The 15,870-nt window shown below is 40.7% G+C and overlaps 1 protein-coding gene across 1 annotated transcript in view; it reads right to left on the bottom strand.

The window, feature by feature from the left end:
- LOC115105459 (G protein-activated inward rectifier potassium channel 2-like) overlaps positions 1-10,148 on the bottom strand; it is a 29,083-nt gene extending 18,935 nt beyond the window's left edge. The window contains exon 1 of the mRNA XM_029627542.2: positions 9,245-10,148. Coding sequence (XP_029483402.2) covers positions 9,245-10,148 — 904 coding nt within the window. The remainder of the gene's footprint in view (positions 1-9,244) is intronic.
- Between the last annotated feature and the right edge of the window lie 5,722 nt (positions 10,149-15,870).

A 15,870-nucleotide genomic window follows, 5' to 3' on the forward strand; every position in this document is an offset into this window, starting at 1 on the left:
AGTAAACCTGAGATATTAACCACTGGTATTGATTTGAGTGTTGAGAAAAGGGCAAAATGCAGCAAACCAGAAGCCTGCTTCTATATTGTATCTCTACACTCTTTATTTCCACATCATCAGTCCATCCACTTACGGAAGACTAATGTGAATGTTTGAAACAGTTGACTGTTTGACCGCTGAGACATTGAAGCCACACAATCCCATTCTAACTTTCTGTAACGTATTTACTATGGGTACAACACAATTTAACCAGAAACATCAACCAACCTATCACAATATCCTGTCTGCTATTCCTATAACTCAGTGCTTGTGGCCATACATGTGCTTCCCATGTTTTCTGAGAAGGAGAGTAATGACAGAATAATGTTCATGGCTACATCAACATGACGTTAAAGCTATCAGGCCTCCGCTCCTCTGAGGAGAAATAGCCAATTGATTTTGTAGCTTCCATTGTATTGTTCACTACTATAATCCATCATTATGTTATGAATGAACATATATTATGCAGCCGATGTTGCTTGCTGTGGTAATTTCTCAGAGAAACATAGACTGTAACAGATGTATGTTCATTGAACCGACTCGAAAATAGTTTAACCACCACTTCATCATGTATACAGCGTGACCACTGGCTCCTGTCAGATTAAGCACTTGATGTCTGCCAGGCGTGCCATCTGACTACACTGCCTGTGCTGCAGCTACGAATCTTGTCACTGAAAGCCACAAAGCTTAAAATATTTCTATCTGACTGGTTTATTCGGATACCAGATCTGACTATATTTGAACTATACATCTTTCTCTTTACTTTATTGGTTTGCTAGATATACGGTATGCTAGGTACAGTATCAAAAATAAGAGTGAAAAATCAGCTGGGATGTCTAATGGCCTGCCGACTGCCACCCCAAAGTCAGCCAGCCAGTATAGCCATCCTCTCTTGGACATTTTAAACAGTTCAGAAACATTGAACTGCAGTATATTGGGAGCTAGATGATACACCAGAGCCAATCAGTCAACTCCTTAACACCGTGGGTCCTCAAAACAGCCACCACTAACATTGAGTGGCTGCTGCCAACACACTGACTCAACTCCAGCCACTTTAATAATGGGAATTGATGGGAAATTATGTAAAATATATCACTAGCCACTTTAAACAATGCTACCTAATATAATGTTTACATACCCTACATTATTCATCTCATATGTATATGTATATACTGTACTCTATATCATCTACTGCATCTTTATGTAATACATGTATCACTAGCCACTTTAACTATGCCACTTTGTTTACATACTCATCTCATATGTATATACTGCACTCAATACCATCTACTGTATCTTGCCTATGCCGCTCTGTACCATCACTCACTCATATATCTTTATGTACATATTCTTTATCCCCTTACACTTGTGTCTATAAGGTAGTAGTTTTGGAATTGTTAGCTAGATTACTTGTTGGTTATTACTGCATTGTCGGAACTAGAAGCACAAGCATTTCGCTACACTCGCATTAACATCTGCTAACAATGTGTATGTGACAAATAAAATTGGATTTGATTTGAATAAGAGGGTAAACTTATTTATTAACAGCTGATAAGGACCATTGGAAGATTAGAATGATCAAGCAATTCCTGCTGCTTCCATTTCTAAATGATCCCTCTCATCATTTTCTGAGAAACCTTTTGTTGTAAACGCCAGCAGACTTCAGAGAAGGAAAATGTTCATTGTGAAAAGGTTTTATTTTTGAAGAGAGATGATAATGCACATTTTACAACCCACATAATTACATTGGTATTTTATTTCCGTTTTATCATGAAAGTGGTGATATGATTTAAACCAACCATGGCTATATCAAATAAAAAATTACAATTGTAAAAGAACAAATCAATAGGCGCAGAAGTTTCCCCTTTCAAAATACAGGTTGACATTTATTGACATGATTCTTATACAGGAGGCAAAAGCTGAGCGATTTCCTCTAGATACTTGATGGGAGAGCTGCAAAGTCAACATTGTGTCACGCCCTGACCATAGAGAGCCATTGTTTCTCTATGGTGTAATAGGTCAGGGTGTGACTAGGGGGTATTCTAGTTTGTTATTTCTATGTTGTGTTCTAGTTTATTTTTTCTATGTTGGTGTTTTGTATGATTCCCAATTAGAGGCAGCTGGTAATCATTGTCTCTAATTGGGGATCATATTTAAGTAGCTATTTATCCCACCTGTGTTTGTGGGATATTATTTTGTGTTTGTGCATGTGCACCACGTAGTCACGTTCCGTTGTTCGTTTATTTGATTTATTTGATTTTGGCTTAAGTTTCACTTTGGAATAAATATGTGGATCTCAATATCCGCTGCGCCTTGGTCCCGTTCTTACGACAACCGTGATAATTGGCTATATAGTATACAGTGCCCTGCAAAAGTATTCATCCCCCTTGCATTACAACATGTAATTTTATTGTCATTTTATTTATATTTCATGTAATGGACATACACAAAATAGTCAAAATTGGTTAAGTGAAATAAAAAAAATACTTGTTTCAAAATATTTTACAAAATTAAAAACGTAAAAGTGGTGCGTGCATATGTATTCACCCCCTTTGCTCTGAAGCCCCTAAATAAGATCTAGTGCAACAAATTACCTTCAGAAGTCACATAATTAGCTAAATAAAGTCCACCTGTGTGCAATCTAAGTGTCACATGATCTGTCACATGATCTCAGTATATATACACCTGTTCTGAAAGGCCCCAGAGTCTGCAACACCACTAAGCAAGGGGCACCACCAAGCAAGCGGCATCAAGAAGACCAAGGAGCTCTCCAAACAGGTCAGGGACAAAGTTGTGGAGAAGTACAGATCAGGATTGGTTTATAAAAAAATATCAGAAACTTTGAACATCCCACAGAGCACCATGAAATCCATTATTAACAAATGGAAAGAATATGGCAACACAACAAACCTGCCAAGAGAGGGCCACCCATGAAAACTCAAGGACAAGGAAAGGAGGGCATTAATCAGAGAGTCAACAAAGATACCAAAGATAACCTTGAAGGAGCTGCAAAGCTCCACAGCGGAGATTGGAGTATCTGTCCATAGGACCACTTTAAGCCATACACTCCACAGAGCTGGGCTTTACGGAAGAGTGGCCAGAAAAAAAGCCATTGCTTAAAGAAAACATAAGCAAACACGTTTGGTGTTCGCCAAAAGGCATGTGGGAGACTCCCCAAACATATGGAAGAAGGTACTCTGGTTAGATGAGACTAAAATGCTGTCAGGTGCAAGGAAAATGCTATGTCAGGTGCAAACCCAACACCTCTCATCAAACCGAGAACACATTGGCAGGGACTGGGAAACTGGTCAGAATTGAAGGAATGATGGATGGCGCTAAATACAGGAATATTCTTGAGGGGAACCTGTTTCAGTCTTCCAGAGATTTGAGACTGGAATGGAGGTTCACCTTCCAGCAAGACAATGACCCTAAGCACACTGCTAAAGCAACACTCCAGTGGTTTAAGGGGAAGCATTTAAATGTCTTGGAATGGCCTAGTCAAAGCCCAGACCTCAATCCAATTGAGAATCTGTGGTATGACTTAAAGATTGTTGGTAGACATGTTACCACCAAAGTGGTAGGCATGTTGTGTAAATCAAATGATTCAACCCCCCCCAAAAAACATTTTTTAATTCAAATTTGTAAGGCAACAAAATAGGAAAATTGCCAAGGGGGGTGAATACTTTCGCAAGCCACTGTATCATAAAAATGTAGGAACATGAATGTTTATAAGGTTAGTAGTGTGGTTAATGTTAGGGTTAAGGTAAGGGTTAGGTTTAAAATCTGATTTTATGACTTTGTGGCTGTGCCATCAGAGCTGCCTCCAGTACATGAGTCATCCCAATATGCCAACCTGCTTTCAAAACAGCTTCGCTCTAATTGACACGTATCTGCTCATATCGGCCACAAAGACAAGAAAGGAGGAAATTGGAAGACGGAGGAAAGGAATTGATTTGTTTGGCCTGCGCTCCAGAAACAAGCAGATAACTCTCAGAGCAGTTTCCTAGCAGGATAATTTCTAGTTTACTCTTTGACCCAACCTTTAAATGGGCCTGTTTTGAATGGATGCATTCAAGCTCCCATTATCAAATGCCCTTTTTCTTAGGATTTTCCTTCTGTTCTACAAAAAAACAACAGTATCAGCCCAGAAACTGCAGTGCAATGATTTCTCACATTACAGCAAGGCCAGATAAACTCTCACTGCAGCCTGTGCGATTTAAAATAGAAAGTTGCAGTCAGACCTTCCCTCGAACACAATACAAAAATCGAATGTGATTTACAGACAAACAAGCACACTTCCTGCTTTGCATAATAATGTGCAACAAACAGACCTTACTCTTAGCTCAATTGTCTTAGTCTTCAGCTCAAATCACACAAGCGCAGTTACACGCCATACAGTACGACATCCTACACCCTGCAACGCTTAGGTACCTTTAGAACCGCTTTTCAGGGATACCATCTACAGAAATATTGTTCCAGAAAAAATCTTGAATGCAAATGTCCTTAGTGTGTTAGCATTTTGTTGGCAAAAATGTGAAACAAGGCCCTGTGTTTTGAATGTGTGTGCACAGCCTCTGACAAGCTGCCAAATTCAATCGTGTCTATCCCTCTTCAGGGCTTCCCTGTTACAGTAGATCCCTGTGTGATGTGTTGCGTTGGAGCTGTGCAGTGAAAGGCACTCTGTACCTGATAGAGTGACTCACTCACATTAATGTTACCTCACTAACTCAACATGAGAATTCACAGGCCGAAGCACACGTGGAGACCTGCTTCTCACCCCATCAAGTCACTTAGCTGCTTTTCTGCTGCCTCTGAAAAGATAAAGTCACTCAGCCTTAGCAAATCCTCGCTGGAGCTCATTTGAAACAGTTTAAATTTATGAAGTGTGTGTTTGTGTTTACTCTGTTTATTCTGACAACCATGTCTTGCTTCCAAGGTTTTGTTTTGTCTGAGTGAAAGTCAAGGAAACTCAAGGGAAACATAACCTTCAAAGAAAAATAAATTGAATTCCTCCCAACAACAGGATAAAATGGTCTTCTAGCAAGATGCACAATACATCTGGTATCTGGACTGGAAATAATTAGTCTGGAATTCTGGAAAGGCATTGCACTTTATTTCAGTAACACACGGATGTCATGACGTTGCCCTATTTGGGTACAGCAAGCACCATCCCCCGCTCTCTGCTTCTACAACCAGACTGCTGTGGTCAGAGTGAGGTCGTAAATTCCTAGGGAAGACCCTGCCTCATGGCCACACAGTATAGAGATAGAGTGAAGTTTCATAGAGAACAAAGGAATTTCTTCCACCTCACAGAACTTGAGGTGTGAACAAATGTCATGTTCTGGAGAAGGTATAAAAGATCGGTGAAGAATCCAGCTACGAACTGGTCCGTTTGTCACAACTTGAGGAAACTCATGGAAGACGGTGTGGCCACATTACCATAACGCTGTTTATATAACAGCCTCAGATATGAGGTTTACATCTAATTGTTGTATAAGATGAATGAGTGAGTATGATACTGTTTGTAAAATTGTGTAATGTGATTTTGGACTGTTCAATGAAGGAAACTCCAATTCCCTTTTGAGTTTAACTAAATCAGAGGACCGCCCATGAGCCCAGTTAGGGTCAGGCATCCTGGGACAGCCCTTTTCTGCAATACTGAATAAAACCCAACTTTGAGAAATTCTCAGTAGACCATGTTTCTCTCAATCACGGGAGGACAAAGGTTGCAGACCATTGCTAAATCTTTGAACCATACCACGTGGTTAAACTCTTAGACTATTGATACTGAAAGAATAAGAACAAGTCTTTGATATTAATTACTAGTCTGCAGCTAGGAATTTGGTATCATTGAACGCGAAGAAGGACAACCGCCGAAACATCCATTCTACAACAACATTAATGAATGTCGCTCTGAACTATCCCCTCTAACCACGACAGACAGGGAGAGAGAGAGAGAGAGAGAGAGAGAGAGAGAGAGAGAGAGAGAGAGAGAGAGAGAGGGGACGGAAACTCTCCAACAGAAACAAACTTTTCAACAGCGATCAAGACGACACACTGAGCGTAAATATATATATTGATTGCAATTGTTCCCGAATGAGTGAGTGTTCATGTGTAAAGGATTAGCATTTCAATTGTTATAATTATTAACTCTGTAGTGACTTCTTAGTCGACCCCCACTTCCCTTTTGTCTAACAAGCCGCCATGCCGGTTTAGCCCACTAGGGCACATTCTCCTATCATTTCTTGTAACCATATTTACTTTGTTTTGTTTATGCATTTCTGTGAATTACTTAGTTAGTAATAAATAAATTATTTAAGACAATTTATGTATGATTGACTCATAGTGAAGACTGGGTTTGTGCAGATTTACGACATTTGGAATGAGACCAACGTGAGGTAAAGTAAATAATTCATTAATCAGAAGACTATGGATCAGATATGAAAATATCTGAAAGGTTATATTAGGAAATTATAACTTTGTAATCTGAATATTTTCCTTGGTGCCTCGACTTCCTAGTTAATTACAGTTACATGATTAATCAGTTTGATCGCCTTAATACTAATTACAGAGAATCTTTGATAAAAAGTCTTCAATTTAATGATAGTAAAGACACGGCACGGACATGCACTGAGGTCAAGCCAAATCAAATGCTGCAAAGCTAGACCAACCAACAAATAGCAATTTGAGGCAAGAAAAACATATTCACCTCACAATGGATACAATGAATACCTGTCTTGTGTGTATGTTTGTGTTAAATAGTTTGTGTGTGTAATAAGTGTATGTTTTTTCATATAAATGCCAAAGGAAAGAAATCTGTGCTCTCTAACCTGTAACACCTGGCTGGCTGCACTGTGCCTCTTAGTTTTATTCCACACTGAACACTCTTTACTGCTTGTGTAATCAGGCAAAAGTGTCTGCAGACAGTGCTTACGATGGTCCATGTGGTTACACAACCAGGGATGCACCAGCCTTTTCCTATTGGTAATAACGTCTGATCTTTTTTGCATCTCCCGCACAATAAGCTTATTGTGCAGCTGATAACCTAACAAGAGGTTGTGGGGCAACCCCATGGTGCACATACAGGACCGGATTAATGCAGGGGTTTACTGGGGCTGAAGACCCTGGGGTCAGTCCCGTGGGGGGCCCAAGAGGCAGCAAAAAAATTAAGAAATAAAACATATAGACAGTATATATTATACAGTATATACAGTATATATTGGATATGTAGTATATATATATATTTCTTTTTACTGCAACCACAAATCACAGGAGGATTCAGGAACCGGCTCTCAATGAGTATATACAGCCTGCTGCCGTTCTGGTAGATGAGTGGAGAGGAGGTAGGGGGCCCAAATGGGTAACCGGGGGGCACTGCCTTGATTTTGTAACTGATTAATAAATATAAAATAAATAAACTGCATAATAAATGTGATAAAAGTATATTTTTTAAATATTTTTTAAATTATTAATATAATTTTTTATCCAACTATAGAAGCTCGCTCTCAATGTTCAAAATAACCCAGATAGCATAATTTAGCCACAGAGGATCAATAGTTTCTGAAAAATAACTGTGGATAAAATTATGACAAGCGTACAGGTAACTACCAGAATAAAGGAAACACTAACATAAAGTGTCTTTAAAGGGTGTTGGGCCACAATGAGCTGCCAGAACAGCAAGTGTACCTAAACCATGCCAGAAAAATACACCCCACACACCATAACATAAACTTTATATCCCTCATTTACTCAAGTGTTTCCTTTATTTAGCCTACAGTCGGGAAGGCCCGCAATTTGGGCAGCATTCGCGCCAAATATACAGCTTGTTGCATTGTGGGAATAGACATATAATCCATAGAAGGGTTTTGGGGCCACTTACCCTGGTGTTAAAGTCATGGGTACACTAGCAACGGCTGCCAGTCCTGACTGTCTGGGAACTGCCATCTATGGAATATATTTCTATGGTTGGTTGCGGCTGTCTGTTTACCCTTTTCAAATGTCAAAATACCATCGCTGGAAAAACATAGTTTGGAAAGCAAAGGCCTACCGTTGAAAAAAGAAGAGTAATCTGTCTGTAGAACTAATATAATTGATTTTTACATTTAAGTCATTTAGCAGACGCTCTTATCCAGAGCGACTTACAAATTGGTGCTTTCACCTTATGACATCCAGTGGAACAGCCACTTTACAATAGTGCATCTAGGTCTTTTAAGGGGGGGGGGGGGGTGAGAAGGATTACTTTATCCTATCCTAGGTATTCCTTAAAGAGGTGGGGTTTCAGGTGTCTCCGGAAGGTGGTGATTGACTCCCAATTTTTTGCAAACAGCAGCACTGTTTTTCAAAGTAGCTCATCTTGAGATAGGCTATTGCCAAGAGGAGCGCATCGGCCATTACCATGAGTAATAGCCTATGGTTTCTGCTGTCTGTTGCTTCAATGGCCTGGGCTATTGTTTGTCAGTTTGTCAGAGTAGTCACTAATTCCGGTCATTTGTGTGGTATTAAAAAAGATATTAAAAAAGATTCAGCTAATGTCTTCTGTCATATAAATGACATAGAATTGCGTGAAATGCGTTTTTTAAAAGGCACATTTTTGGGGGGGAGACCCTGCTAACAAATGTTCCACATGTGTGGAAATCCTACAAATCCCTCTGCTCAGCTGTAGCCTATGCCACATCGCAAATATTATTATGGCTTTATTATAAAAGTTGTTCTTCTTCAACAGTGAATTTACTATATAAAAAAAGCCCCAGGCCTATGATTTCATAATCTGGCCCTGTGCACATAAGGGCTGAATCTAGATTATTTTAATTATATCACATTGTCTGTTTTCCCTCATGCCTTTCAATGACTCCCTCTCAAACCTCAGTGGAAAACAAGGTAAGAAGAAAAGGAGAGGAGACAAGTACACATGAATTCATTATTATAATAAGAGATGAAACATCCTTGTTCACTTCTGCATAATCCATGAACTACTAATGCAAATCAGTGGTAACATATGACTGGACGATGAGCATGGTCTTTGCTACTGTATAAAATTACTAGAATTATTGTCATAGCTAATACAACACCCACACACAAATTAAATATATATTATCAAACTGCAGAAAAGTTTCAGTTTAACTAGGTGAAATCTGCTAATAAGGAAACAAAGTGAAAGAAAAATTGGTTAATTAAACCTGTAATTTATATGTTTGATGCTGCTTACCTGTAGCCTCCACCATGCCCTCCAGAATGACCACGATCTCCAGGTCCTCTTTGTCCAGGTGGGCCTGGGAGATCTCCCAGAAGGGGCTGTTCTGGTTGATCTCATGACAGATGATGAGCGGGGACACCAGGAAGAGCCTGTCGTCCCCTGTGTCATAACCCACATTCATGTCTGTCTGGTTGAGGGGTATGAACTCCCCTTCCTTGGTCTGCTTGGACTTGATCAGCTTGGCCCTGATGGAGGCCTCCACGATGTGCGAGTTCCGAAGGTCCCCCACCCTGAACATCAGGCACAGCCGGCCATCCCTCATGGAGATGACAGTGTTGGTAGAGAATACCAACGTCTCCGCCCGCTTCTTGGGCTGCGAGATCTTAACAAACATGCAGCCCACCATGAAGGCATTAACTATGGACCCCAGCACCGACTGAATCAACAGCAGAAGGATCCCCTCTGGGCATTGGTCTGTTATAACCCTATAGCCATACCCTATGGTGGTCTCTGTCTCTATGGAGAAGAGAAAGGCTGAGACAAACCCATTGAGGTTATTGACACAGGGAGTCCACTGGTTGTCCCCTATGTGTTCCAGGTCACCACGAACATAGGCGATGAGCCACCACGCGAAGCCGAATAAAAGCCACGTCACTGTGTACACCAAGACGAAGATGAAGAGGTTGAACCTCCACTTGAGGTCCACCAGTGTGGTGAAGATATCCGTTAGGTACCGATAGGTCTCCTGGACGTTGCCATGGTGGACATTACACTTGCCGTCCTTACGGACGTACCGCTGAATCTTCCTCTTTGCTCGCACCTGATCCCCCAGCTGCTTGGGGAGGTCCTCACAGGCTTGCTTGGGGAGCTTGGCCTTTCGGATGGTGATTGCCGGACTCTCCACATCCTGCTCCATTGGGGCTTTAGAAGGAGTCAAGCCTACAGGGAGAGAGAGAAACAAAAAGGGCAGGTTAGATTGCTGTTCAGCTAATGTACTGCACAACCCTACTGGGCATGAACTGGTTGAATCAATGTTGTTTCCATGTAATTTGTCAACCTATTGTGACGTAGAATCTATGTGAAAAATAATCCTGTGGTTGAAATTTTAACCACAGGATTTATTTTTATTTTTGATTTATTTCACCTTTATTTAACCAGGTAGGCTAGTTGAGAACAAGTTCTCATTTACAACTGCGACCTGGCCAAGATAAAGCATAGCAACACATACATATACAACAACACAGCATTACACATGGAATAAACAAAACATACAGTCAATAATACAGTAGAAAAAAAGATAACAAAAAGTCTATATACAGTGAGTGCAAATGAGGTAAGGAGGTAAGGCAATAAATAGGCCATGGTGGCCAAGTAATTACAATATAGCAATTAAACACTGGAATGGTAGATGTGCAGAAGATGACTGTGCAAGTAGAGATACTGGGGTGCAAAGGAGCAAGATAAATAAATAAATACAGTATGGGGCGGGGAGATAGATGGGCTGTTTACAGATGGGCTATGTACAGGTGCAGTGATCTGTGAGCTGCTCTGACAGCTGGTGCTTAAAGCTAGTGAGGGAGGTATGAGTCTCCAGCTTCAGTAATTTTTGCATTTTGTTCCAGTCATTGGTAGCAGAGAACTGGAAGGAAAGGCAACCAAAGGAGGAATTGGCTTTGGGGGTGACCAGTGAGATATCCCTGCTGGAGCGCGTGCTACGAGTGGGTGCTGCTATGGTGAGCTGAGATATGACGGGGCTTTACCTAGCAGAGACTTGTAGATAACCTGTAGCCAGTGGGTTTGGCGACGAGTATGAAGCGAGGGCCAACCAACGAGAGCGTACAGGTCGCAGTGGTGGGTAGTGTATGGGGCTTTGGTGACAAAACAGATGGCACTGTGATAGACTGCATACAATTTGTTGAGTAGAGTGTTGGAGGCTATTTTATAGATGACATCGCCGAAGTCGAGAATCGGTAGGATGGTCAGTTTTACGTGGGTATGTTTGGCAGCATGAGTGATTGATGCTCTGTTGCTATATAGGAAGCCGATTCTAGAGTTAATTTTGGATTGGAGATGCTTAATGTGAGTCTGGAAGGAGAGTTTACAGTCTAACCAGACACCTAGGTATTTGTAGTTGTCCACGTATTCTAAGTCAGAGCCGTCTAGAGTAGTGATGCTGGACGGGCGGGCAGGTGCGGGCAGTGATCGATTGAAAAGCATGCATTTAGTTTTACTTGCATTTAAGAGCAGTTGGAGGCCACGGAAGGAGAGTTGTATGGCATTGAATCTCGTCTGGAGGTTAGTTAACACAGTGTCCAAAGAGGGGCCAGAAGTATACAGAATGGTGTCGTCTGCGTAGAGGTAGATCAGAGAATCACCAGCAGCAAGAATGACATCATTGATGTATACAGAGAAGAGAGTCAGCCCAAGAATTGAACCCTGTGGCACCCCCATAGAGACTGCCAGAGGTCCGGACAACAGGCCCTCTGATTTGACACACTGAACTCTATCAGAGAAGTAGTGGTAAACCAGGCGAGGCAATCATTTGTGAAACCAAAGCTGTCGAGTCTGCCAATAAGAATGTGGTGATTGACAGAGTCGAAAGCCTTGGCCAGGTCGATGAATACGGCTGCACAGTAATGTTTTCCCCCATCCTTCTCTCCTCCCGTGTATGACAGTTTTTTCCTACCTCACTCATGACACCTTTTGCCTATTCCCTGCCTGTACTGTTGCCATTTTTGGACCTACCGTGACCTTCTGCCTGCCCCTCGACCCAGCTACCTGCCTCCTCCTATGGTCCCTTTCATTAAACACCTCCTGCGCTCTGAGCTTGAAACCAGCCCGCTGTCTCCCCCATGTTCATTACACTCATACAGTTGAAGTCAGAAGTTTACATACACTGAGGTTGTAGTCATTAAAAACATTTTAGAAACCACTCCACAAATGTCTTGTTAACAAACTATAGTTTTGGTAAGTCGGTTAGGACATCTACTATGTGCATGACACAAGTCATTTTTCCAACAATTGTTTACAGACAGAGTATTTCACTTATAATTCACTGTATCACAATCCCAGTGGGTCAGAAGTTTACAAACACTAAGTTGACTGTGCCTTTAAACAGCTCGGAAAAATCCAGAAAATTATGTCATGGCTTTAGAAGCTTCTGATAGGCTAATTGACATCATTTGAGTCAATTGGAGGTGTGTACCTGTGGATGAATTTCAAGGCCTACCTTCAAACTCAGTGCCTCTTTGCTTGACATCATGGGAAAATCAAAAGAAATCAGCCAGTACTTCAGAAAATAAATTGTAGACCTCCACAAGTCTGGTTCATCCTTGGGAGCAATTTCCAAACGCCTGAAGGTACCACGTTCATCTGTACAAACAATAGTATGCAAGTATAAACACAATGGGACCACGCAGGTGTCATAAAGCTCAGGAAGGAGACGCGTTCTGTCTCCTAGAGATGAACGTACTTTGGTGCGAAAAGTGCAAATCAATCCCAGAACAACAGCAAATTACTTTGTGAAGATGCCGGAGGAAACAGGTACAAAAATATATAGCCACAGTATAACGAGTCCTATATCAACATAACCTGAAAGGCCGCTTAGCAAGGAAGAAGCCACTGCTCCAAAACCGCCATAAAAAAGCCAACTGCACATGGGGACAAAGATCGCACTTTTTGGAGAAATGTCCTCTGGTCTGATGAAACAAAAATTAAACTGTTTGGCCATAATGACCATCGTTATGTTTGGAGGAAAAAGGGGGACACGTGGGGACAAGCTGAAGAACACCATCCCAACCATGAAGCACGGGGTGGCAGCATCATGTTGTGTGGGAGCTTTGCTGCAGGATGGACTGGTGCACTTCACAAAATAGATGGCATCATGAGGGAGGACAATTATGTGGATATATTGAAGCAACATCTCAGTTAAAGCTTGGTCGCAAATGGGTCTTCCAAATGGACAATGACCACAAGCATACGTCCAAAGTCATGGCAAATGGCTTAAGGACAACAGAGTCAAATTATTAGAGTGGCCATCACAAAGCCCTGACCTCAATCCTATAGAAATATTGTGGGCGGAACTGAAAAAGTGTTTATGAGCAAGGAGGCCTACAAACATGACTCAGTTACACCAGTTCTGTCAGGAGGAATGGGCCAAAATTCACCCAATTTATTGTGGGAAGCTTGTGGAAGGCTACCCGAAACATTTGACCCAAATTAAACAATTTAAAGGCAACGTTACCAAATACTAATTGAGTGTATGTAAACTTCTGACCCACTGGGAATGTGATGAAATAAATTAAAGCTGAAATAAATAATTCTCTCTACTATTATTCTGACATTTCACACTCTTAAATAAAGTGGTGATCCTAACTGACCTAAAACAGGGATTAGGATTAAATGTCAGGCATTGTGAAAAACGGAGTTTAAATGTATTTGGCTAAGGTGTATATAAACCTCCGCCTTCAACTGTATTTGATCAATAATGATATTTAGGGCTATATAACATTTGTCATCAAGAGATATATATTTTTTAATTCAACTCGGAATTCAACAAAAAATAAACAATTTAACAGGGTTTCAAGCTCTGGTGAATTTCAAATGTAATGATATTGAGTGATACTGAATTGTGTTTGATTCCAACGCAACCAAATATCCTACATGTACCAGGACATGTATCTTCTGCTTCGATAGTTCCATCTGTGCCACTGACTTAGTCTGGATTTAATTTCAGTGTGTCAACAAATTAATTGATATGTTGGATTAACGTCTCCATCTCAAACAAAAATCTCATGTAAAGAATAGGACTAAATCTATTAAACCTTTATTTAAAGTGCATTTTTTCTATGCTTGTTTATTTTTTATTGTGTCTGTGTTTTTGCTTGCTTATATATTTTGTACGTTAAACTTTTACTGCAGTGGTCTAAATCAGGGTCACTGTAATGTGTGCACTGGGAGTCAGGAAGCAAGTTCAGGGAGTGAATCATTTTATAAATAAATGAAACATAATACAAAACAAGAAACACAAACAACGTACAGACAGGAAACTCACACAGAAACAATAACGCCTGGGGAATGAACCAAAGGGAGTGACATATTTAGGGAAGGTAATCAGGGAGGTGATGGAGTCCAGGTGAGTGTGATGACGTGCTGGTGCGCATAAGGATGGTGGCAGGTGTGCGCCATAATAAGCAGCCTGGTGACCTAGAGGCCAGAGAGGGAGTATACGTGACAGTCACAAAAAGTGTGTATTGGTAGTCAAACAGATCGACTTTGAAACGAAAGAATACACCTCACACACATGGCTATGGGCTGACAAAAATAATACATGGCATATATAGCGTGGATATGTATTATATTTTGAGTTTGCATCCCAATATTACACTCTATATACATCACTGAAATATAACCAAACCGTTTGACATAGAAACACTTGATTTTCGGCGGGTTATGAAATTATGAAAAATATGAATAACATTTCACCCATGAGGCCACTACAGGGCAATTTGGTAATTTGACTGCAGGAAACATCTACCTACGGTGCCTTCAGAAAGTATTCATACCCATTGACTTATTCCACATTTTGTTGTGTTACAGCCTGAGTTCAAAATGTATTCCATATATATTTTTTCCACCAATATACACACAATAACCCATAATGACAAAGGAAAAACATGTTTTTAGAAGTTCAACAGGACAATGACCTAACACATCTCCAGGCTGTGTAAGGGCTATTTGACCAAGAAGGAGAGTGATGGAGTGCTGCAACAGATGACCTGGCCTCCACAATCACCCAACCATAACTCAATTAAGAATGTTTGGGATGAGTTGGACCGCAGATTGAAGGAAAAGCAGCCAACAAGTGCTCAGCATATGTGGGAACTCCTTCAAGACTGTTGGAAAAGCATTCTAGGTGAAGCTGGTTGAGATAATTCCAAGAGTGTGCAAAGCTGTCATCAAGTCAAAGGGTGGATACTTTGAAGAATCTCACATATATTTAGATTTGTTTAACACTTTTTTGGTTATTACATGATTCCATATGTGTTATTTCATAGTTTTAATGTCTTCAGTATTATTCTACAATGTAGAAAAAATAAAAATATAGAAAAACCCTTGAATGAGTAGGTGTGTCCAAACGTTTGACTGGTACTTGAGCTCATGTGCATCCAATTTTCTTTGATCATCCTTGAGATGTCACTACAACTGTGGAAAATGTAATTATCTTGGGAAGGGTATAATAACACAATTTCTAGAGTGTTGAAAGTTTCCAAGAGCACATTGGTCTCCATCATTGGGAAATTAAAAAAAATATGGATCTACCCAGACATTGACTAGAGCTGGCTGTCCGACCAAACTGAGCAACAGGGAGGCCATAGGAGAATCTGCCAGAAGATCTATACAGCAATTCACCAATCTGGGCTTCATGTGAGAGTGGCCAGATGGATGCCACTCCCGAGAAAAAGTCACATGACAGCACACCTAGAGTTTGCAAAAGGGTATGTGAATAACTCTGAGAGCATAAGGCAAAAGAGTCTATGGTCTGATGAGACAAAAATATATCTATTTGGTCTGAATGCAAATTGCTTTGTCTGGAGAAAAGGTACAGGTACAGCTCATCCATCATCTGTATAAAACAT

Source organism: Oncorhynchus nerka, linkage group LG22, assembly GCF_034236695.1.
Source record: "Oncorhynchus nerka isolate Pitt River linkage group LG22, Oner_Uvic_2.0, whole genome shotgun sequence".
Taxonomy (NCBI): Eukaryota; Metazoa; Chordata; class Actinopteri; order Salmoniformes; family Salmonidae; genus Oncorhynchus; species Oncorhynchus nerka.